Genomic DNA, 25,990 nt, shown 5'->3' with positions numbered 1-25,990 from the left:
TCTGGCTGGGATTACAATGATAAAATATACAGTTCTGACCTACATACAAACTCAACTTAAGAACAAACCTACAGACCATATCTTGTTTGTAACCCGGGGACTGCCTGTATGTGCTTCTATGTGTCTTAATATTCATTCATTTATTTTATGGGCAGATATATATAAAGAAGTATTGCAAATGTCATCTGTTGATTGACACTTGAACTCACCAATAAAAGAATACTCTGGGTATGTGCCACGCTTAGCTGGCACTGGATAACTAAGAAGTAAGTCAGTTAATGCACAGTACATTTGACATTTCAAATTAATATAAATCCATGCAGCAGATGCCCGGCCAGTTGGAAATTGTTGTAACTTTGCCTGTGCAGGAATCTGCAGCCAAGTGATACAGGAAGCATAATGTAATTCTAATGAACAGCACATTTGGAATTCTATACACCAAAAGGTTTCTTTTTTAAATAAGGATCTGAATATTTAGCTTAAATCAGGATGTGAATATTCAGTTTAGGATTTTTTTGATTTAATAATTATCTGTTATTTATACTACTCATGTATTGGAGGCCATTGTTTTTGTTTTTAATGTTTGATTATGTTTTTATTTTATCTCCAATGATGAACATGATTGAAAATACCACTACGTCTGCCTTCATTTACAAATCTTGCGGCATATACATCTTATTTTTTTTTACAGGGGATTTAAGGATAATATTTGTATATAAAAAACAAGTAAACAATGCCATATACAGACATTCACACGCACCATGACATATACACATACCATATGTACAGGATTTCAATTTCCTCTCTCTAAATCCTCTAATGTCTTTATGTAATGCTATCTCCCATCTAATACATGTTGTCAAAGTAGATCTTTTGAACAAGTGTAAGATGTGCTTAAAAATATTTAAATAGCATTGAATACAGTAGCTAAACAGAGATTTAATTGTACTTCCTGGCCATAATGCAGGTGGTACATACAAGGCAATTTGCAATTTGATAAATTTATTTATTTTAGGTAATACGTTTTAATACTGTAGTGGCACTAAATTGTGATAAAATAATAATCATAGACATAGTAGGGAGCTTAAAAGAGATTCTATAAATGATGGTTTTACAAGGAAATATATAAAATATACAGCCCAAAAATTGGTAAAATAACAAATATTAATACTAGTGGTTATCATAATAGTAATCATAAACAAACAAAAATATTAAAAAGAAATATAAGGATGCCCTAGAGGATATTTGCTTAAAGGAAATCAACCATCAAAATCCAGCATGATAAACCAGAAACACTTACTCATAGATCCAGACACTGGGAACGTGGTAATCTTCTTATATTTGTTATCCATGGCCTCCTTTCTTCTAAAATCCACTTTTAGAATTATGCTAATAAGCTTGAAGGACTACTAGGTCACTTTCAAGAGACCCTCCATGCTGTTACAGTGTGCCAGGAGCACTTCCCATCCCACCATGTGCTGAAACTTCCGGTGTTGCAGTAAGATTACATCAGGCAGAGATAGGGGGTGTGCCATGCCGTAAAGGGGAAGGGTGAGAAAGACAGAGGCTGCAGCTCCTGAAAAAATAGGCTTGGCCAGAAACGTTATCAGATGATTGAGTTTTCCCCAGTAGAATCAAAGTGGGATGGCATGGCCCCAATTTGCATGGGTTCTTCACATTTCTTTGCGTCTTCTTAGATGAAGCAAAGGAGACAGTAGAAGAAGACAGAGGAGCAGAATGAGGAGTAAGAACAGGTAAAGCAGACATGTGTTAATGTTTGTGTTCCCTAAAACGTCGGTCTATCTAACATGTCGGTCTATCTAACATGACTGTCAATGACATAGCTTCTTCCAAGGTCTTAGGTTCAGGGTAACCCACTAATAGATCTTTATGCGCATAACATAATCCCAGTCTGAACTGGTACCTAAGAGCATGGTCATTCTAACCTGAAGGAAGCATCATATCCTAAATGCACTGCAGTAATCTTCCACAAAATGTTCATCTTGCTGTAAAGCTGTTAACTGACTTTCATCATAACCAGTTTTGTCAGGTTCCTTATATAAAAATCCTAAGGCCAATAACATGAATCCACAGAGGACATCTCCAGGGCATCTCATGATAAGGAAAATGCCCATTCCGGAGAACTACACCATAAGAGAGAAATAATTATTACTACTTTCTGGGCGTGATTAGTTGAGAACAGATGGCTGAGGTGGAAACATAACTTACAGCACTCTCTAATTAACCCCTATGTGCACCAGGACGTTATACTACATCCTTGCGGCTAGATGCTAAGCGCACTGGGACGTAGTATAACATCCAGCTTCTGGACCACAGCTGACAATGCACTGTAACACCCGCGATCGGAAACGACTCCGATCGCAGGTGTTAACCCCTTACACGCCCTGGTCAAGCATGAACGTGGCTTGTAAGGGTGTTCCCGTGCTTCTTACCGGGGGGATCCGATCCATTTCTGGGGAGCCCCGAAGTCTGCCGAGTGCTCCGGGGCTGCCCGATGTCCCTGGCAGTCAGATCCCTTCCGGGTCTGACTGTAAACTGCATGCGCAGACAGTTTACACTGCTCTACAAATAAAAAGTATTGTAGAGCAGTGTATTGAACTTGAACCATCGATCAGAGCATTGCTGGTTCAGGTTCAAGTATGTATAAGTAAAAAAAAGTTAAAAACACTAAAGTTAACACATTAGAATAAATAAAAAATAAATAGATAAAAATATAAGCTCTTAAAATGTCACTTTCCCATAAAAACACAAACACACATATAACCTCCACATATTTGGTATTGCCGAGTCTGTAACAATCTGTATAATAAAACAGAATCATTACTGGACCTGCACGGTAAACGCGGGGGGAAAAAAAACGCAAAAAATGTTTGGAAAAAGATAATTTTTAATACCTTTTAAAAAAATGCTCTAAAAAGTGATTCAAAAATATTATGCAATCTAAAATAAGCCCACTAAAAAGAAAAACTCTTCTCGCAAAAAATAAGCCCCTAATCAGATTTCTCAGCTGAAAAATAAAAAAGTTATGCATATGAAAAGATGGTGATGCTAAAATGAACAAAATTGTCTCCAAATTAGTTTTTATTCAGTAAAATTGAATAAAATACACAAAATCCCCACATATTTGGTATTGATAGGTCCATGACAATCTGCATAATAATACAGAATCATTTTAGAATCAACCTAAAAAACGCTCTGAAAAAAAGATAATTTTCAACTAATACCCTTTAAAAAAAATGCTCTAAAAAGTGATTTAAAAAAGTTACACACTCTAAAATAAGACCACTAAAAAGAGCAATCTTTCTCACAAAAAATAAGCCCCTAACCATATTTGTAAGCAGAAAAAGTTATGCATATGAAAGTCGGTGATGCTAAAATGTACATTTTTGCCAAATTACTTTTTATTCAGTAAAATGGGAAATTTTTTTGAAAAAAAACTATATAAATGAGGTCTTTTCAGAATTGTGGAGACCCATAGAATAAAAATAATATACTATTTTTACGGTGTGGTAAACGGTAAAAAAAAACCCACAAAAAAAGTTCCTAAAAATTGATGATTTTCATTTCCTCCACCAACAAAGAGTTAATAAAACCTCACCAATTAGCTATAGATCCCTCAAAATTATGTACCAGAAATGTGCATCTCATGTGGCAAAAAAATAAGCCCCTATAGGTCCACAATAAAAAAACAAAAAAAACTAAAGCCTGTACAATGTGACATAGCAAATCTGATCTGTATGGCGCCTCCTTCCTTTCTCTGCCCGGCTGTGCGCCCGTACAGCAGGTTATCACCACATAGGGGGGTATCAGTGTACTCGGGAGAAATTGGGTATCACACTTTGTGGAGCCCTTTTTCATTTAATCCATTACAAATGTTAAATTTTCCACCCAAAATGAATGTATTGTGAAAAAATATTACAAATGTAGACCACACCTCCATTTTTTAACCCCTATAAAACACCTAAAGGGTTAACAAAATTCTTAAAAGTGGTTTTTCATACGTTGAGGTGTGTAGTTTCCATATCGGGGTCATTAACAATTCTAGCTATTATTTAGGCCTCTCACAGTCAATTAAAAGTTGAGCAGGTCCATCTAAATATTAGTTTTGGTGATTTTCCCAAAAATTTGAAAAATGACACCTAAATTCTGAGCCTCATAACATTCTAGTAAAGTATGTGGAATCTTAAAAAACCATGCCAACATAAAGCAAACATTTGGGAATTTTTCCAAATTTAGTTTTTTTTCATAACTAAACACAAAAGATATCATCCAAATTTTAGAACTAATTTGAAGTAAAATATGTCACGAGAAAACAATCTTATAGAAAACAATGTTATAGTGACACTGGGCATATATGAACATATGAAAAATGGAACCGCGCCCTAAAGGCCAAAAGAGGCTGAGTCCCGTAAGGGTTAAGCAAGTTGACTTGGAGCTCTGACACAGACTGACCTGAAGGAAGAATGGTGTGCTGTTCTTGTGCTTAAACCTGCTCTGCAAGGTTCTTCACCATGTAGACTTGGCCCTGCAGTTAAATACCAATCTCCTCCATGTTATCAAAACAGCAAAAAGTAATTTTATTATTTTTGGGGGGGCTGGTTAAAATGTAATTGGGGACACTGGACTCAAACCAGACAGGGAACCCTAAAACACCAACACAGACTGTAAAATGTTTCCATTGACCACTGTTGTTTTCCACATATAAAAGAATGGTTCAGTAAAGCATCAGTGGAAATCTCTAAAGACAGGAAGAGAAAAAGAACTGATGTGTGAATAAGCCCAAGTGAATACTTAAGTAAAGCTTCAGTGATAATCACTGTCATGTGAAAAAAAACAGATGGGTGAATGTAACCTACTTGTGACCACTCCGTACTTGTATTATCAATGGCGAAAGTTTAGCTAGCATGTGGGAGAATTACAATAACATTTTATGAGACCTTGTAGTCCTGAATTCTGATGTGGGAAATATTGTCCTTTTAAGTATTGTAAAGTAATAACAGGACCACAGTGCTAACATCTGGTGCACATAAAGAAAGTTTTTTTATACAATAGAAAATTCTAGAAATGTCCAAAATTTGTATAAACAGTGATAAAAACATCAAGCATTGCCCAGAATGAAATCAATAGACCAAGAGACAATTTTCTAATTTCACCTAATTTTTTAAATTTTTTCTCACTTCCCTTTATTATTTATAGTGTCATAAATTAGTACAATTAGTGCAAAATAATGCAACCAAAAAAATGGCACAAAAAATGATGAACTCAGGGAGATTCTTGAATGCGCTCTGGAATGACCCGATCTGTGAGGCCATATTCACATGCTTTGTTTTTGGATGCATTTTGACAGCATTGGAAAATGCAGCAAAGAGGTTCTTGAATGTGTTCTGGAATGATCACCAGGTGTTTTACATATAAATAATGCAAAATGTTTTTTGGCAAAGCCCCTCCTTGTTGTATTATCTTATGGAGTCAAAAGAAGGAATATACGGTAATAATAAGGGCATCCAATTCTCAATTTTGTCTGATCAGTTTTTTGTATTTGCTAAGAAAACTGGAGGAAACACTGCAATGACATGTTTCCGGAACACGCTTAAAGTTTGGAAAGCACACACATATTTATTCAGTTTGCTTCATCTTTGCACCTGTTGGTTCCACTCATCCCATATTAAAATAAATGTGTTGTACCCACAGTATAGAAATGTTCTGCTCCATTCAGCCATCAAACGGCATTCAGAGGAGTTGTAATCACAGATTCTTTCTTCAAAACTAGTATTGTTCTTAATATTTCCCTATGGTAGAAAAATTTAGGCAGGTGTTTATTAGTGCAAATTAAGCAATCAGTTACTGTATGTTCTACTATCATGACTAACAGGAATGTATAAACCCTAAAGTCACCACTGATTGCTTGGCAGATCCAATTAAACACCTGTTCAGGCAAATCATTAAAATAATTACATCTAGAAAAAGAATTTAAAATCTTAGTTTTTTTGTATTATTTTCTGATCTCACATATCTATGTTATCACTATGCATTCCAATGAGCATAACATTATTTACATATCTGCAGGGTAATGTGTAGAATCAGATATCAGCAAAACATGGCCGTATCTATTTATCTACCTGGGTATTTATCTGTTTATGTGTATCATGTTCCATTTCTTTCTTGTAAATGTAGAATGCAAATTAGCTTTCCTCCAGAAGAATAAACATACTTTCACTAGTGTCATCTAAATGAATGATAAAATCCCATATAGGCTTCTCATCTCCCTTTTCTCCTGTGTACGGATACTATGCATCAAATAAGACTGGAAGTTTTTTTTAACCCTTACAGTGGGTGACATTTCTCTTCCTTCTGGAGGTGATCTATTGCTTTATTGTCTTTGACACCTTTATCTCAGAACTGTTCTTTTGGAAGGCAGACTAGCCAGTCCTTCTTCTGGACGGAGCGGCACTTGAAATTCAACATTTATTCCTTGTATACTGGATGATGTTAGATATTGGAATGTTATTATTACAAAAAATAATTAAGAAGTTCAATAAGTACCATAAATAAATAATAAGTGGGGCTGATGCCAAAAAAGTAATTTATGAGATCATGACTAAGAGACGCATGTAATGGTTCGTAACGTATAGATCTGTCTGTCTTTTTGCATATTGATGTACAAAACATTTTTAACATACTTGTGGAAATAGTGTCCGGCATGCCCCGGAAGAAGCTAAGGTGTGAAACCCAGGGTCGGGTAGTGACTTGGTGTCCTCGTGGATTTTACATTGCGCAATTTTATCTGATTTTATGTGAGTAGATTCGATAATAAATTACTGAACTTTTTACTACACTATGTCTGCAATTTTTTTACTCTGTATAGTGCGATATGCTACTAGGAGAATCTCAAGGACTAGAAATACATTTGAGCAGTTCCGTGTCTGGATGGTGCCTTATTTTCGTCTGGGATATCAATAGTCCAATAGAACACACAATTTTATTGAAAGGTGTATACATAATGCATATGAATCTGGATGAAAACTAAGGGACTTGAAGACTATATAGAGCTCTGGTCACACCATATTATATTTTCTTCAAATCTTCGAATGTGTTGGATCCATCCTGGACCATTGTCTGAGGTAGAATTATTTTTGTCTGGAGATAGAATTATTAAATATGTCCCTCTGCATCAACGTCCCCCATGTATATTAAGTATTATAGAATAAAACAGCCATGAGGAAAAACACAGTACCTCTCCATTTCCAAACACATATACCCGAGTAGAGGCAAAAAAACCCTTAGTTGCGCGTTATCCCCCCTTTCAAATTGAACTGTCCGTGGATCCTGCGGCTCCCACTGGAATGCGGTGTGAGTGTCTGGTCTTCCGACTCGGAAACTCAACTCCTCCAATATTGTTTCCGCTCTGGTCCAGAAAGGGAAAACTTCAATAGGCTTGAAGGACGCCGCGTCTCTTTTTTATTTTGTGTCCTAAATGAATGTTAACTATCATTCTATTTAGCCTCATCCTCTGTGGTTCTCCTGATGAGCACTACTATCGGGGGGTGAAACACGTAGAGGTGGAGAGATGAGAAAATAGGACATAATTTGAATGTAGCACATTAGGACTATACATAGCAGGGAGATATAGTAAGCTCCATAGTTATTTAACCCGCTATAACCTGAGCTCACAATATAACTGGAGTATTTCTATACGCTGCAACATACCTGCACCTTGGCCACTGAGCTAACCTGCACCATTAAGTGAAGTCCTTTTTATCACTATTTGTGACAGTGTGTCATAGATTTCAAACGTCTGAACACACTGATTCACACATTGGAGTGTTCTTAATTGTTACCAATAAAAGTTAAATTTTAATAATTTCTCCCCAATCATACCTGTGATCCCCTTCTAATCCTTTTTGTATCTTTGGGGTACTACATCTAGCTCCTCAGTGACTTTACATATTAATATAATAATATAATATATTAATGGGAGGTTCCAGCAAAAACGATAGTAGATCACTGAGGGGTTGCTGTGTGTCAGGGCTGTGAGTCTGTGGACCCTCTTGACCACCACGGTAGATGGTACTTGCTGCAGCGGGGTACCACCAGGTCATTCTACAGGTGCGACTAGCCCCGGTGGTAGCCAAGGTAGTAATGCAGGAGACAGCGGGAGAACAGCACAGCAAGGCACACTAGGACTCACGTCAGGAACAAAGGAGCTGGCACAAGGATCAGGAACACAGCAACGGACTGGCACGCGGGTCAGGAACACAAGAACGGACTGGCACATGGGACAGCACAGGAATGCAGGATACACAGGAACGCAGGATACACAGGAGGGCTTTCTTTTCAGGAAATGGCTTGAAGATCCGGCGGGTAATGATGAGAGCCGCCGGATTAAATGCTTTCCCGGAAGTGACCAGCGCCAATAACCTGTCCGCTGGCTCTTTAAATCTTGAGGGAGGTAAGAAGAGTCTGTTTTATCATTTTCATACAAACTAAGGTCAATAGTACAATGAAAGTTAAACACAGACATCCCCTTTAATAAAGCAAGGTTACTGCAACTAATACAGCTAGTGACAGGTTCCTAAAGAGCCCTATTAAGTAACTAAATGCCACCCTTCTTTTAGATAACGTTTGTTTCCCTTATTGTTTCCAATATAATCAATTTTGTGGGGTTGTCCTGCTCTTCTGGTGCCTGCTACTCCTTTTTGTGCCATATGCCTCTTCACTATTCAGCGCTTCATGCCATATTACCAGGGTAAAGTCATCTAAGGTCCTTTACTGTGTAACATTTGCAACCTCTCTTGTATGCTTTCATTGAGGCATTTGGAGAACTAGAAGCCCAAGGAGGCATGCTGGTATTTCATGTGATCATATACATATGCAACATCCCCCACCGGGGCCTAGCCTTTTCTTTGGGGCCTGGAAACAGCCGGGGCCCGGAATACTGGAGTGGCTGGCGGTTGTGGCCTAGGCACACTAGTGTCACGGTGCTTGGTATGGGGCCCGGAGGGCTGTCCTACAGCCTGGCAGGTCTCCAGCAGGTGGTGTTGGCAAGAAATGATGAGGGAGAGGCTGCTGTAGTCGTTCTTCCTGGGGCAACCCTTTGGGGTCTGGAGTATGAGTCCCTGTGTAATGGATAGGGTGCCGTGATGGTGACAGCTGTAGTATCAGGGATCAGACAGAGGCAGACGTTGTACAAAAGTAACTTACAGTTCTTTATTGGAACCGACAGGAACAATGGATAACGTGCCAAGCGAATCTTGACAATGGTAGAAGGCTGGGGATGCACTTGGAGACTGAACCACAGGGATTGATCACCAGCCTGGATGCAAGGGCAGGCTGGGAGGTAGCTGTGTCCTAGTAGAATGCTTCAGCTTTTCCTGGGTTACTTCAGATATCACCCTTGAAGGTAGGATGATATCTCTTTACTCTCACTAATTTCTCAGAGCTGCTCAGGCAGTGAGCTGAGCTCTCTTGCTCTGCTTGGTCTGACTACTCTGACTGACTGCTCTCCCTAGACTAACTCTAGAACTTTCCTGACCAGGGGTTTTATCACTCCCACTGGTCAGTTGGTGGTTACTCCTTCAATGGCATTCCAGCTTACAACACAATATTAGAACAAATCTGATTGGCTAATGGAAAGACATCACATTAAACAATTAACTCCTGCCTTAAGAGGCAGGATCTACCGCTGCAGTGTTCCCCGTATTGTGTAGTGACCTGCTTCGGGGTTGATCAGACTCCACACAGGTTCCTACATGTTGGTACATAAATATTACTGGGTAAATGACCTTAGAAGACATCAAACTAGTCATATGACATGAAGTGCTCCTTGATACCTCTAACCACAATACCTTTAATAATAAGTAAACAGAGCTGTAAATGTCTGTTGTTGAATATTGTTAGAGGGTTGCTAAGTACTAGTTTCATACAGCAGCGTGACCTAGCAGTGAGAGAGGGAACAAGTAGGGAGGGCAATGCAAGTAAAATTTAATATGCAGAATTCCATGCATAACATTGTACTCATCTCAGGTAAGTTGCATTTAAGTTTACAAACTGATTTTTTACCATTGCAGTTAAGGAAAGGAACCATATAGGGACCATATAGGATGGATTTATAAATGTAGTATTTTGTATAAATGGTGCGTGTAAATGTGTTTTGTCTAGTATAATGTGTGGATTGGGGATAGTGGTGAGGGTTAAGGTACATGGGCAATGACCGGGGCCCAATGAAGTCTTGTACCAGTGCATCCTGACATAAGCATGTTTCATAACAATGACACATTGCCATGTAATTTTGTCTTAAATTTTACAGTAGATGCATCATAATACTCATATACTGAAGGTCATTCTGCTGCTTTGCCCCCAAGTTCAACTTTTGAGTGAATAAGTGAATTGAAATCTAATAACGTTTTATGTTAAATGCAATAAGTGGGTCTGGTTTCATCTGATTGTGCATATGATATGCTAAATTATTCACTCATATCTCATTTGTTCTAATTAAATGTGAGACCTTTCTGAGTTGATTCTTAAAGGTAGCATATATTTGCATAGACATATGCATATGATTAGTTAAAAAATATGACTTCTGGATTGGGATGGAACATTTAGTTACCAGTGCCAAATACCCTGTGCACTGGTCTCTGCTTCGTGGCAGTAACTAACCTAGCATGCATCACTATGATCACTTTGTTACATAACACACTGCAATACATATGTATTGCTGTGTGTATACCACATTCACATACAAAAATCAAATAAATTATAAAAAACACTGTGATAAACCCCCACTTTCCAGTTCAATCACGGGGTACACTTACACTAGCAAGCCTCACAATTTACTACATAAATCCAATTATCCAAAATGGCTAAATCTACTCCCAAGCGCTATCTATACCCACAACACACTGCCAGCAGCCCCAATTTTACTTAAACTAAGAAAGCCATAGGCACCTCATCTTCACAGACCATGCACGCTGAAACATCACACAGAACATGTGATCACCAAATATAAAAAACTGGTAATAGAAATCTCTGGAAGCTTAGATTCCATAAGTCTACAAGCATAGACTTATTAGCTTTAATATATGAAAAAGTGCACACATATGAGAAATAAACTTGACAGATAAAAAGATTATAAAACAAAATGCATACAATACATACAAACTGTTCTAAAAAATATAAAGGGAATAAAAACAGATAACCTTACTAATGGAATAGCTCCATGGACCATTGGGGTTCAGTGGAAGTTGCTTTGTCTATCCATGTGGACCGACAGGGGGTCCAGGGGGTCCCTGGATTCACTCATTTAAATCCAGTGGGTTTTTCGCTGCCATCCCCGTCACTGAAAGGGGAGGATCGCATTGTAGCTCATTTTGAGAAACCCCCATAACTTTTGATCAGAATATATCACAACCGTGCCATTGGCTCCAATCTTCAGGGTATCTGGCTACCTCCCATCCCATACCAAACGTAGGGTTAAAATCGGGGGTGTTCCGTGATTTCCTCCTGTGCCACCTAGCTAGATTCTTGAAATTCAGGAGACAGAAGGACCAAAACCTCCTTGTAAATGTGGACTTATATTCATGAGTTATGTGAAAGTTCTTGAGTATAAAAGTTTTGCCTTTGTGTCCATTTGTGTGTTTTTAGGCTGGAAATCCCCACCACCACACACACACTGTTCAGGGTACCTCTTGAAGGTTTGCATTTTAATGAAGCCTTCTTTGTTCCTAAAGCAGCATTTGCCTGGTCCTTTGAAGTCTCTCTCTCCACCTGATTACCCCTGTGGAGGAATGGCTCCTAAGGGGAAGGTTGATTTGTTGTCTGTAAATACAATTTATTACAGCAGTAAATGAGAGCATTTGGGCCCTAGTTAATGAAAAAGAAAAAAAAAAAAATAATCTTATTACAAATATTTTATCTCATCCCACAATTTAATAAGCCCTCATATGTCTGCAGTACGAAAAAAAAAATTATAGCCTATACAATGTGACAATACAAATTACACATACACATTTTCCCGACATGTTACCTGAATATTTCCGATTCGGCGCACCAAACACACAACTGTGCGCGCGCCTACATAGGAAGCGTGCGCGGTGCACCGAAGCTGCTTTAAATTGTTTAAACTGCGATACAGCGGTTTAGGACAATAACGAAAGTAAGCTCCGGCACCAGCTCACCCTGAGCTGGTGCTCGGTATTTGCAGCTTACACCTACCATTTCAAGTGGTAGGTTTCCTTTAAAAGCTGAGTTGTCCCTCAAGACATAAGTATTTTCAACAAAATAAGAAAAATCGCAGCAAAAGTTCAAAGCCTCATAACATCCTAGAAAAAATAAGAGGACACAAAAAACATCATGCCATAAAGCAGACATCCCAGAAATGTTAGTTATCAAGCTATTTATGTGGCCTGACTATCTACCGGGGAAGCAGAACATTTCAAACTTTGAAAAAAGAGAATTTTTCAGAATTTTTGCCAAATTTCCATTTTTTTCAGAACAAAACACAAAACTTATCGCTAAAATTGTTCAGCTAACATGAAGAACAATGTTTCACAATAAAACTCTCTCAAAATCACCTGGAAATGGAAAAGGCAATTCAATTTTATAACAATTATTGTCACACATGTCAGATTCTAAAAATAGGGCCTAGTCATATAAGTGAAAACTGGCTTCGGAGGAAAGGGGTTAATGGATACATGTCACACAAGGAACTCAATTTATAAGGTAATTTATAAGGAATTATATATCTCATAGAGTAAACAATTTAATTCACCATCATTTCCCTTCTGGCACCGTCAGCAGAATACTATGAATACTAGTGAATTCTATAGGTCAATAGATCAAGACAAAAGAACATCTTAGTAGCACATTGTAGAAAACTCTGCCTTTATTCATCTGTGAGTCTATAGCTGCTGCGCTGCATTATGGTAAAGATTATAATAATGATTCTATTTTTCTTAGGAAGAAGATGCCATTCCATCATGTGACTGCTGGCTTGTTGTACAAAGGAAATAACTACTTGAATCGATCACTTTCTACAGGAAGTGACAGTGAGCAGCTTGCTAACATCTCAGTGGAAGAACTAGATGGTAAGTGTTAGAAAGCATCCTTGGTACATAGGTGTATCCACAAAGTGCATTACAATAGCTGAATCTATTGTAGATTTTAAAGTGGACCTTTGACCAACTCGAAATCTAACTCTTTGCAAAATTTATAGGGTAGGTCCAACAATTCCTGGACAGAGGGATTCTTCCTGGTTGTTTGTTGTAACACAGGATTGATACCATGATAGGAGAGATCTAAATTAGCATACTGGATACAAAAAGTAGCCACAATGATTTCTTTGTAGTAAGGGGAGGGGAAATGGCTTTAGAAAAAAATCGTAATTGTTCTGGAATCATTGGAGTGAATAATAGTAAAGGAAGAACAAGGTATATGGTGAAAGGTCTTCTTTTTTCAAATACAATGTATAAGTTGAGCCATGATATCTACTATGGAGTCTATTATTCCAAAGCAAGTAGAGCAAATGCCAGCAAGCCAGTCAATAAAGACTTGCAATACAAATGTTCATCTATAAACCATAACCAGCGAAAACAGTGCATTAAAAAGAATACAATTTCATAAGGGAAGGAGACACATGACAGATCAGGTTCATCGGACTCCCTGAACTGGGAGCAAACTATTCTACCCCTTAAGTCCTAAGAAAATGACACCCACCATTGCAAAGACAGAACAATTAACATTGGGGTACATGTAGAAGGGGTTCCCTGGCGTGCCAGAGGCAATCCCCTTGGTGCAACAAAAAGTGTTCTGTAGGGTGTTTTTTAAAACCATAAAATAAATGTTAATTTGAAATTCAACCCTCCTGCTGCATTTGAAGCACACAAAAAGGATCACTGAATATATATTATCTCCATTCTGCAACAAAAAGTAATCAGTTCGTGATCCTTGCCCCAGTCCATTTATTGTGTTGCTCTCCGCTTAGAACCCTCTTCTAAGAGTTTACTATTTCAGCGACCTGCGCTTCCATCTACAATTGTCAAGGGTTTTACACGTCTCATCTTCTAGTAAATTTAGCTATCATGAGATACACTAAAAATCAGAACCATGATTTTATGTGCACTGGCAGCCCTAAAGCCACAATTGTTGATGGTAGTATCAGATTCAGAACTATTGTAAGCTTATCCACAATAGCCATGGGCAACAATGAAATATTACAATGCATAATAACAATAATTACAACTGCAGCTCGGGTAGACCATCTTCCCCCATTGTTTGCCAATGTTCCCCTTGGGTTTCCTAGGCTTCTCCAGAATGTAGGTATGAAAATGTGTTGGGTTTATCCTTTACTCGTTGTTTTGGATAAACACAGGCTGTTGGCGGGGCTTCTCTAGCAGAACATTATGCTCCATCTAGTTCTGTGGGGTGACAATGTGGTTAGATTATCAGGGTACAGGTGTATATGCACTTTCATCTGGTGTCTGACATTGTACTAACACACTGACATATAGAGAGATGAGACAGATCAGAGATGCATGAGATCCATTAGATACCTATTACAAAGTCAACCCTACTACCGCTTTGTTCTCAGTCTCACAGATATGTGCCTGCATTCCCCTTCCCCTGGACCACTTATATCCTTGTAGTTTGTAGCTTGTCTTTTCTCACAATCTCCTGCCAGGAAGTGAATCAGTGTATGTGCCAGTGTGAGCTTCGTGCTAGGACGAAGGGGGCGTGGCTACAGACAGTAATCTCAGCAGCACGATCTCACACAAAAATCAAGACCGCCCGACCCTAAGTCAGAAGTTACAGGGGCAACTGAAATTGTGTACACCAGGACTGATAGAGACAGGTTGGACTTATATCTGTAAAATGCTACATTTTTGTTAATAACTGTGAATTAGAGAATTTTATTTTGATGTGCTGAGTACATATATGAAACTTGTCTTTGTGGGAATATCCCTTTGAGATTTCCCTGCACAAGGAATACATTTCTCCTGTTTCATTTCATTAAGAAGTCCTGCCTGTAATTTTCATACATAGATATAGTAGATAGATTGATAAGAGAGATAAAAGAGCAAAAGATAGATAGGGGAAATCCATATATTACAGAAGAAATAAACTATATAAGAAGAACAATCGTAACCCACCTGGGAGAGAATGAGATAAATGAAGCAGATCACGTTGCTTGCTGCTGTTTTGCTTTGAGCAAACAGTAGTTAACAGTTATGAACATCAGTGAACTAAAGGATGTGGCACCCAGATGCTCATTTAGCTGATAAAGTCATATGAGGTAAAGAGCATTGAGCTCTTTTTCCTACAAATGAAAGATATAACTGTATAGAAAGACATACCACTTATAACTATACAAGAAAGCATTTTTTTCTGAGTATAGTCTATAGCAGTGGTGGCGAACCTATGGCACGGGTGCCAGAGGTGGCACTCGGAGCCCTCTCTGTGGGCACAAAGGCCATCATCTAGCACAAACGCCACCATTCAGGACTCCAGACCTCCTCGTGCAGTCAAGAGCAGCCCAGGACGTGGCACCTTCAGTGTTTTTATAAAGTGACTTGAAGTGCAGGAGGAGCAAGGAGGTTTGGACAGATCTCGTTATTACACTGAATCACATCCAGTGACACCCCACTTTTATTGCCAGACAGATGTGATTTACCCTAATGATTACATGACTAGATTAAGATACCCACTGTGACTTTAGGTACAGTAAAGGGTAAATTTACATCTGCTAAATTAAAGTTTTGAAGACTCATTAACTGAATTTTCAGCAAAAGTAAATTTATGAGGGGCACTATAGGAAAGGTCAATCCTTGGGCCCAAAATGTGCAACATCATTTTAGGGTGGGAAAATCTTGTGACAGACTCAGCTTTCATTTTCCACTAATATGTGTCACAATAAAACAATGATTTGGTTAAAATTAAGTTGTCAACTGTTTGACAACAATTAACAATAAAACAATAATAATGCCAAAAATCAGATTTAACCCCTTCACGCTCACTGACGGACATATCTGTCAGAGAGCTATGAGGGGTATATGAAGAGGGCTCAGGGGCTGAGCCCTCTTCATACAGAGATGGGGTTTACATATTGCAGCAAAGACCCATCGCTAATACCTGCGGTTGGTGCTAGCACCGGTCATGGGGACATTAACCCCTTGCTTGTCGCAGACAAAGACGCCAGAGCCATCTTTGTTGAGATTGTTGCTGCCCCTGATGTCATCGGGGGAGGGGCTCCCTACTTCATGAAAAAGTTATTGGCATAAGAAAATGGCAAAACAACTTTTTTTTTTCACACACATTGTTTTAATTTGTGAAAATAAATTAAAACACCATAAAGCCTATATAAATTTGGTATCATCGTGATCGTACCAAACCAATGAATAAAGTAGAAATATCATTTGGAGTGCATAGTGAAAGTCGTAAACCCTGAGGACAAGTGGGTGAAAGGATGTAATGCATTTTTTCACCAATTTCACCACATTTGGATTTTTTTAAACTTCCCTGTAACTGGAATGGAATAATAAATAACGTCCCTGAGAAGTAAAATTTGTTACGCAGGAAATAAGCCCTCACACATCTGTACATAGAAACATGAGAAAGTTATAGATTTTTGACGGTGGGGATCGAAAAATGAGAGAAAAAAGGCTGCGTCCTTAAGGGGTTAAAAAATGTTACCTAGTCAGAAAGTACAATGCCAACTTCAGCCACAAGGGAACAAAGATCATGTAATGTCATAGGAGCCTCATTGGTTTATTGCTTACTGACACATGCCATAGCTTGTTGCTGGTTAGCATGTTTGGGGACTCCTCTGTATATATAGTAAGTGTGAGCCACAATCATATTGGCACCAATTGAGAAAGGCAATCTGTTAGATGCAGCTTTACAAACAGCCATCTTGGCACTGAATTGCTGCCCACCAACCAGATGTGATTGTACAGGTAGTTATTGGTGGCTGGGACAGCCTTTCCTATCAGAATTAGTATTGGGAAAAACAGAATATTGGCCACAGACTGTAATAAAGCTTTACAGTAGTATATTGTATAAATAATCAAACAAACTGGAGGGAGTAATCCCCCCTTCTGCCAGAACATTTATGAAAATGAATGAACAAAATCATAAACTTATATGTATCCGAACACTGAAAATGTGAAATCTATTAAAGGAAACCTACCACTTCTGAAGGTAGGTATGAGATGCAAACACCGGGCACCAGCTCAGGGTGAGCTGGTGCCGGTGCTTAGTCTCGTTAGTGTTAAAACCGCGGTATCGCGGTTTTAACACTTTTTAAACTTTATAGTAGAAACTGCTTCGGCGCTGCGCGCGACCGTGCGCGCGCAACGCCTGCGGCATTTCCAATGTAGGAGCGCGCACGATCGTGCGCACGCAGCGCCGAAGCAGTTTCTGCTAGAAAGTTTAAAAAGTGTTAAAACCGCGATACCGCGGTTTTAACACTAACGAGACTAAGCACCGGCACCAGCTCACCCTGAGCTGGTGCCCGGTGTTTGCATCTCATACCTACCTTCAGAAGTAGGTTTCCTTTAAAACATTAAAATGATGTATAATGAATATATAGTGAATATTGCAATAAAAAATAAATTCAAACATCCAAATTTAAATGAAACTTGATTGAAAAACTGTTCACCATGATCATACTGACCCAAAGACTGTGGACATTTGGACCACACAAAGAAAGTTGTAAATACATGGAATATGGTGCAACTATATATTTTTGGTGTCAATTCTACTGCACTTGCAATATAATTGCTCTCAGACATGTCCACTTGGTCCAATAGAGTCAGGAGGGAGAAGAGAGACAGGAAGAAGATAGGACCAATCATCCCCCCCCCCTCCCCTGCTGGGGAGATGGTCGAGAAGTGAAAAAGAAGATGACATGTGTTGTCTTGCTGGTCCACCTAACTGAGAAAATCCAAGTTACAGTGAAAATAGTAGAAATCCTGGGACTTAACATTTCGCAAGTTCCCATATTAGTGCTCACTTAAAGGTCACTGCAATCAGAATTTATCAGGCAATTTTTACATGATAATTCCCGGGCATGTTGATTTGAAATATGCCTTTGTTGTGCATCTGAAAAATTCCACTGCTTATTTATCGTTTCTTTAACCCCTTTCTGCTGATGCCCTTTTTTGATTTTGTGTTTTCATTCTTCACTCCCCACATTCAAAAATCTATAAGATGCATGAGGGCTTGTATTCTGCATAACAAATTGCACTTCGTAGCAACAGTATTTATTATTCTGTGCCATGTACTGGGAAGCAAGAAAAAAAATGGGTATTTTACTACTCATTTATTGCAATGTGCCACTGGCACACTGTAACAAATGGTCAGAATTCATACAGCCTTGGGACTTACAAAGACCTGAGGCTGTCATGGAGACAGATCAACGCTCCCCGATGAGATTTGTACAATAAATCTGTAGCATTATTGGACCTGTATTGTGAACTCTGTAACAAATAAAAATAAAAAATTGCCTTCACAAAAACTGTTCTAAAACGTAATAAAAAACCCCATTGTGCTCCACAATGATACTGCTAGAAAAAAAACTTGTCACAAAAAAATAAGCCTTGGTTAAGAAGCTTTGTCAAAGTTAAAGTTATGCCTCTGGAAATGCGAAGATGCAAGAGCAAATGAGATTTTCTCCAATTCTGTTTTTATTCTTATAAATTGGGCTATTTTTTTAAAAAAAAAACTATGTAAATGAGGTATCGCCATAATCATGGTGACCCATAGAATAAATAGAAGCTATTATTTTTATGTTATTGTGAAATAACAACTCAAATCGACAACTCAAAATGAAATCTCTGTATAGTGTACCTTCAAAAAAATAAGCCCTCAAATGACCACAAAAAATTGTATAAATTGTATAGCCAATACAATGTAACGATGTAGATCTGCTTTGAATGGCGCTTCTTGCATTCTGTGCCCTGTTGCATGCCTATACAGAAGTTTACCAACACACATTATACATATTGGCATACTCAGGAAAATTGGTTATAAAACTTTGCTGAGCTTTTCATCAATTAATCTGTTGTTAATGTGTCATTCTTGGGCTAAAATGAATGTAATTTCAAAAAAATTGCAATTTCTAAATTACACCTTCATTCTGTTTGAACCTTTGTGAAACACCTAAAAAGTTAACAGACTTCCTTAAAGTTCTTGTACATACATTAAGGGGTATAGTTTCTATAATGGGGTAATTTCTGGGGTTTAAATATTATTTATGCCTCTTAAAGTCACTTGAAAGTTGAACTGAATTTTTTGGCGATTTTTCAAAGGATTTAAGCCTCACAATATCCCAGAAAAATAAAAAGTTTTTTTGGGACTTTTCTTGTCTTTTCTGCTGGTCAGATGTATCTTAGTGGTTTTTCCTTATTGATAAATGTGGCGTTTGGTCTTTAGTGAATTTTTGACTTTTAAAACAAAAGTTGCAAAAGGTTTCCAAAAGTCACAATCAGTTTCAAGCATATTTTTATGCCTGGTCATGGGCAGACATAGATTAGCGACCAGAAAAAAAAGTTGCAACTTTCACATCTGGATTCAGTTGATAACTCAGGGAACTAATTGATAAATCAGAAAACTAGACATTGAGGAACTTTGAAAGGAGACTGTTTAAGGTGCCAAAAAAGTCACAAATGAGAATTTTTTTTTTTTTAAATTAAAGATATGGATATGTTAAAGTGTTCCAAAGTTATAACCATTTAATATGGCACATATCAGATTCTATGGGCAGGAAGGTAAAAACTGTCTTTGAAGTCAAGGGGTTGAAGAAACAATTAAAAAAACACTGTAATTACCCATATTTTTTGGACTATAAGAAGCTTGTTACTATAGGACACACCAAAGATTTGGGCTTCCAAAAAAGGAAAAATATATTTTACACCAATTAAAATATCTCTGTTGGTCACACTAAAGCACAACACACACAGATCTGCTCCATCCATGCAATTAAACACACACAGCTCAGCTATACACACAGAACACATACACAGCTCAGCTATACACACACACACTGCTCAGCAATACACACAGAACACACACACAGCTCAGCTATACACACACGCACAGCTCAGCTATATACACACACATAGCTCAGCTATACACACAGAACACACAAACAGCTCAGCTATACACACAGAACCCACAAACACAGCTCAGCTATACACAGAGAACACACACAGCTCAGCTATACACACAGAACACACACACAGCCCAGCTATACATGCACACACAGCCCAGCTATACACACACACACAGCTCAGCTATACACACACACAGCACATCTATACACACAGAACCCCCCACCACCATACACTGCTCAGCTATACACACTTCCTTCCCCCTTCCCCTATTTCCCTCTTCCCCTTCTTCTTACCCTGTCCCGGCCAGCATGTCCCCATTCTCAGCAGTATGTAGTGATGTAAGAATCATGTGGTCAGTCACATGATTCTGACATCACCGCAGGTCCTGTACCTGTAGGACACCTGGGAGAAGGGAGAGCAGTGCGGAGCCGCTCCTCTCTGGGAGATCGGGTGCAGCTCTATATCAGGGCATCACCTGATCTCCATTACAGCAGTCAGAAGGGTCTGGCAGTGTCGGATCCTCCTGACCTTCTCTCTATAAGACACAGGCACTTTTTAGCAAGATTTTTTCTTGCTAAAAAGTGCATCTTATAGTACAAAAAATACGGTATTCAGATCCCTCACAAAAGGCATAATAATAAATAATTCCTTTATTTATATAGTATACACACATTCTGCACCGCTGCAAGGCATTTTCAAGTCAGCATGCCAGAGGCAATTGGAACCAATCGTCATGTAAAAATTACCTTCTTAACCCCTTCCCGACGCGCGCCGTACTAGTACGGCGCGCGCCGGGTCCCGGTGCATGGAGAGGGCTCGCGGGCCGAGCCCTCTCCATAGCTGGTAAGTCTTTGCTGCATATTGCAGCAAAGGCTTACCGGTAACACCCGCGATCGGTGCTAGCACCGATCGCGGGTGCTTTCACCGCGATCACCTCCGGCAATGCTGCCGGAGGCTTCAAAAAGATGGCGCCGCATGGGCGCCGCCATCTTGGCGCGGATCTTCGCTCCCCAATGACGTCACGGGGAGCGGTGATCCGTTGCCATGACAGCATCGGGCCTCACGAAGGCCCAAAGCTGTCTCGTTTTAACCTATTCATTACAATGTGCTATCAGCAGTATTGCAGTATGGCAGTATATGGTAGGATCGATCAGACAACCTAGGGTTAAAGTACCCTAGGGAGTCTGAAAAATAGTTAAAGTAAAAGTAAAAAAAAGTTTTAAAAAAAAAAATTATATTAAAAAAACCTAAAAATTCAAATCACCCCCCTTTCCCTAGAACTGATATTAATATTAATAAACAGTAAAAATCATAAACACATTAGGTATCACCGCGTCTGAAAATGTCCGATCTATCAAAATATAATAACGGTTTTTCACTGCGTTTAACCCCGTAACGGAAAATAGCGTCCAAAGTCAAAAATGACATTTTTTTTGCCATTTTGGAAAATATAAAAAAATTAATAAAAAGTGATCAAAAGGTAGCACAGTCCTAACAATGATAGCAATGAAAACGCCATCAAAAGTCGCAAAAAATGACACCACCCACAGCTTCGTACACCAAAGTATGAAAAAGTTATTAGCACCAGAAGATGACAAAATCAAAAAAAAAATTTTTGTACAGGAGGTTTTAATTTTTTTAAATGTATGAAAACATTATAAAACCTGTACAAATGTGGTATCCCTGTGATCGTAGCAACCCAAAGAATAAAGTAGACCTGTCATTTGGGGCACACAGTGAAAGCTGTAAAATCCAAGCCCACAAGAAAACGTCGCAAATGTGCTTTTTCACCATTTTCACTGCATTTGGAATTTTTTTCCCGCTTCCCAGTACGCGCCATGGAACATTAAATAACGTCACTACGAAGTGCAATTTGTTACGCAGAAAATAAGCCATAACAGAGCTCTTTATGTGGAAAAATAAAAAAGTTATAGATTTTTGAAGGTGGGGTGTGAAAAATGGAAGTGAAAAAACTAAAAAAGGCCAAGTCGTTAAGGGGTTAAAGTAAAGTAAGGGGGAAATTTTACGCTGTTGTAAGTTATCTATTCTTGGGAAAGGTCAATGACCTAGTACAGACACATAGCTATAACTGTGTTCAAATAAGTTTATTACAATCATAAATTAATTTGCTTTCACATTAGACACACAATTCCCCTTAATACCAGGTCAGAGAATGTTAAAAAAAAATTACCAGATTGCTCAGTGCTGCACAAACCATCTTCTTTTCATCTAAATAATGAACGGCAAACCATTTGATCTTCATGTTGATCTGATGTGGAAATGAGAAGATATTTTTAGACTTCCTTAAATGTGCTTCAATTGAAGAGCACGCAGGATTTTACATTAGGAGTGAAATGATGCTTAATGAAACAAATTGTTTCAGCTACTTTTTAGTCGGATGTGTCATGTGTCTAGTATTACTATGTGTTGTTGTGTAAATTCACCATCAGAGGGAACATTTATTCCAGGAATTTGATGATACAGTTTGAAAGAAAAGCTAAAATGACAGGAGCAGAAACATTACAGTAAATTACATCATAACATAAATATGTTTATTTATTTCATATACTGCATATTTCTTCAGGCCACTGACATTGCTTTTTTGTTGTGGTGTCTGCATACAGTATTGCATGATTTGTGTAAATAGCACTGTGTGTAAGAAGATTACAGTGTTTAGGATCATTTAGCATCTGAGGGATTGTACCAAGATTTAATTTTATCCCCTACCAACAGGATAGATGATAAGTGTTTGATCAGTGGAGGGTTTACTCCTGAGACCAACACCGTTAAAGATGTGAGCAGTGGTCGAGCATATGTGCTGACAATCCATTCATCACTATGTGAATGCTGAAGAGAAGCTATAAATGTGCTCTGAAGTTCTATCTTGTGGCCTTAAAATAGGAGAAAAACGTGTTAGAAGCTGTTTATGTAGTGGAGGAATACAGAAGCAGAATAAACACTGGATATATACTGTTTCCTCAAGATGCAGCAGCTGCATTGATCTGCATAGAAGCTGCATACACAAAACGACAGAATATTTTAAATTATTTAATTAACATGAAACATTTTTACATGCTTTATTTTGTGTAACATGTTTGTATATGTAATAATTTCTCAACTTAAAAATATCTACCGATGTGCCCTTACAGTTTAAATTTGGAAAATATGTGGATACATCTGCACATCATTTTGTAAGATATGTGGTGCAAATAGTGAAGGTCATTCAAAAACCCTACTGCCGGCAAGATACAAGTAGTGCACAACTTCTATTCTTACATGGTCATACAGGTGCACGGCTCGTTAGTATCATAGAAAGTAATCAGAGCTGTGTGATATAACGAGCAGTGCACCTGTGGGACCATGGTCAGATTCATGTCCACTGGAGGTAACATAGTAGCTTCCTATACAATAACAGCAAGCAGAGATCTAGAAATGAATTTGTATCAGTCTAGGAATTGCTACAGAAAGTATATTGGAAAATTGCTTTTCATTATACAAACATTAACAATTATTTGCTGAAATGTGAATACCCTCTAACACCTTATAGAGGTTTAAAGGCCATAAGTTTACATTATTTACATTTTCAAATTAACTCAAAATGAACATTAAAATGAATTCCCTATTGAATGACAGATGTTTTTACATATTGTGGCAGATTTATCAAGCTGTCTGAAAGTCAGAATATTTCTAGTAGCCCATGGCCACCAATCACAGCTCCCCTTTAAAATATTCATAAGCACAGGTAAAATGAAAGCTGAGGTGTGATTGGTTGCCATGGGCAACTAGAAATATTCTAACTTTCCAACTGCTTGATAAATCTGCCCTATTGTGTGTGGTTTTTATCTTATCTCTCTCCCATGACATAAAGGACCTGTGTGGACATTTTCACTGTCTTTATATTTTAAATCTTTTTGTATTACTATTCATTTTTTTCATTGTAACTGGGGCACCTATAAGGCCCTAATTACAGAGGGAAACAAATCCCAGTGGGGGCAAATGTTTTGGCACAACCCCCTTCACACCTAGTGATTAAATCTATAGAGGGAATGCAGTTTTCTCTATTCACTTCATAGTGCTCAATCATAGCTTGATCAAAGCTTTTTAGTGAAGAAAAGAGAAGGCAGAAGCAGTAACAAACTGCTTCTACTAGAGCAGTGATGGCTAACCTATGGCACTGGTGCCAGAGGTGGCACTCGGAGCCCTTTCTGTGGGCACCCAGGCTATCACCAGAGAGGACTCCCGCTATCTTCCTGCAGTCCCAGACAGCCTAGGACTTGCTGTGCACAGAGCTACTTTAAAGTGACAGCTCTATCTGGGACTATTTTCTGCTTTATTGGTGTCCTGATATGAATGAAGGCTGTGTGTTGGCACTTGTGATAAATAAGTGGGACTTGGTTGTAGTTTGGGCACTCGGCCTCTAAAAGGTTTGCCATCACTGTACTAGGGTCTCCTGCTTTCTCAGACAGCTGTAGAACTATCCTGTTCTGGGGATCAGGATTAACAGCTGGAGAAACTGCAGAAAAGCAGAAAGACATTGCTGCAAACTAGGAGACTGCTTTGGTCATAGTCAAAAGTTCTTGAGTGGTCATAGAGGTTAACACAACTTTTTACATTTATTTTAATGTCTTTTGTTTGATGTGCTATATGTTATGAAATTTAAGTTGAGGATAGATGACTATATCTGTAAGGTATCTGCATGTTAGATTTTACCATGCCTTAAAGGGAACCGACCACCACGATTCTGCCTATAAAGGTAGATCGGGTGGTAGGTGGATGAATGGGACATGAGGATAGCCCTTTTTTGGTCTAATCCTCACGTCCCAGCTATCTTTTAGTAAACTTTAATAAGTGGGTATGTAAATTTTTTAAAGCGGTTACTGGGGCGTGGAGTAGCCGGACATGAGCCTACACATCGCGGCTACTCCACGCCCCAGTAGCCTCTTTTCTTTGCCTACCATTTCATCTTCGGTGCGGAGCTATGAGTACCCGGCGTTCTGCACATGCGCAGTAGCGTCAGCCTCGGAGCTATGGCCACGCAACCGCATACGCAGAACGCCGGGTACACGGACGAGGACGCGCATCTCCTCGTAGCTGCGCGCCGAAGATGAAATGGTAGGCGGAGAAAAGAGAACCTCATGTCCAGCTACTCCACGCCCAGTAGCCTCCTAAAAAAATTTACATACCCGCTTATTAAAGTTTACTAAAAGATAGCCGGGATGTGAGGATTAGCCCAAAAAAGGGCTATCCTCACGTCCCATTCATCCACCTACCACCTGATTTACCTTTATAGGTAGAATCGAGGTGGTAGGTTCCCTTTAATCACATGCTGCTAAAATAGGTTAAAAGAAATACAGTGTGTAAACTGCTGTGGTGTGCAGCTGCAATACAAATCAACATATTTCTGTATTTTCTGTGATGAAAATTCAGCTGTTTATGCCATAAGTGAACCAGCATAAGAATCAGAATAAGCGTTTATGGCTTGATCACAATTCCAGGCTTTTGCCTTTCTAATAATTTACTCATAGAAATAAATGGCGTATTGCTGTTATATGCCATCATTTTCAGTTTTCAGTTTAGAACTGTGCAAGCTTGGAAATGGCTGAATCAGATCCCATTTATCAAAATTTTATGCCCTTCTAATATTTTTAACCCTCAAATTACAATGAATGTTTAGATATAATTTAAAAGATGACCTTGCTGTTATTATCTACAGGGCAAGCCTTATACATGTTAAGAAAGTCTTTATAAAAATATTCAAATGAGCCGGAGGCGCTCCGATGTATGTCCTCTTGGCACCTCTCGGCTCCACTGCCTGCTTATATATGTCGCCGACTTTTTTAAAAGAATCAAACTGTTCTTAAAGA

At 38.7% G+C, this 25,990-nt stretch overlaps 1 protein-coding gene across 5 annotated transcripts in view; it reads left to right on the top strand.

Annotated features, from left to right (window-relative positions):
- CALN1 (calneuron 1) overlaps positions 1 to 25,990 on the top strand; it is a 255,062-nt gene that overhangs the window by 75,532 nt on the left and 153,540 nt on the right. For 4 of the 5 annotated variants that reach the window (XM_072136198.1, XM_072136197.1, XM_072136196.1 and 1 more), the window contains exon 2: positions 12,976 to 13,103. In XM_072136198.1, the coding sequence (XP_071992299.1) occupies positions 12,983 to 13,103 (121 nt within the window). In that variant the 5' untranslated portion in view covers positions 12,976 to 12,982. Of the gene's footprint in view, positions 1 to 9,949; positions 10,045 to 12,975; positions 13,104 to 25,990 lie in introns of those variants that run through there. The other variant, XM_072136199.1, reaches the window with a different exon arrangement.

This window comes from Engystomops pustulosus, chromosome 2 (assembly GCF_040894005.1).
Source record: "Engystomops pustulosus chromosome 2, aEngPut4.maternal, whole genome shotgun sequence".
Taxonomy (NCBI): Eukaryota; Metazoa; Chordata; class Amphibia; order Anura; family Leptodactylidae; genus Engystomops; species Engystomops pustulosus.
This window is presented reverse-complemented; position numbering and strand designations above follow the sequence as displayed.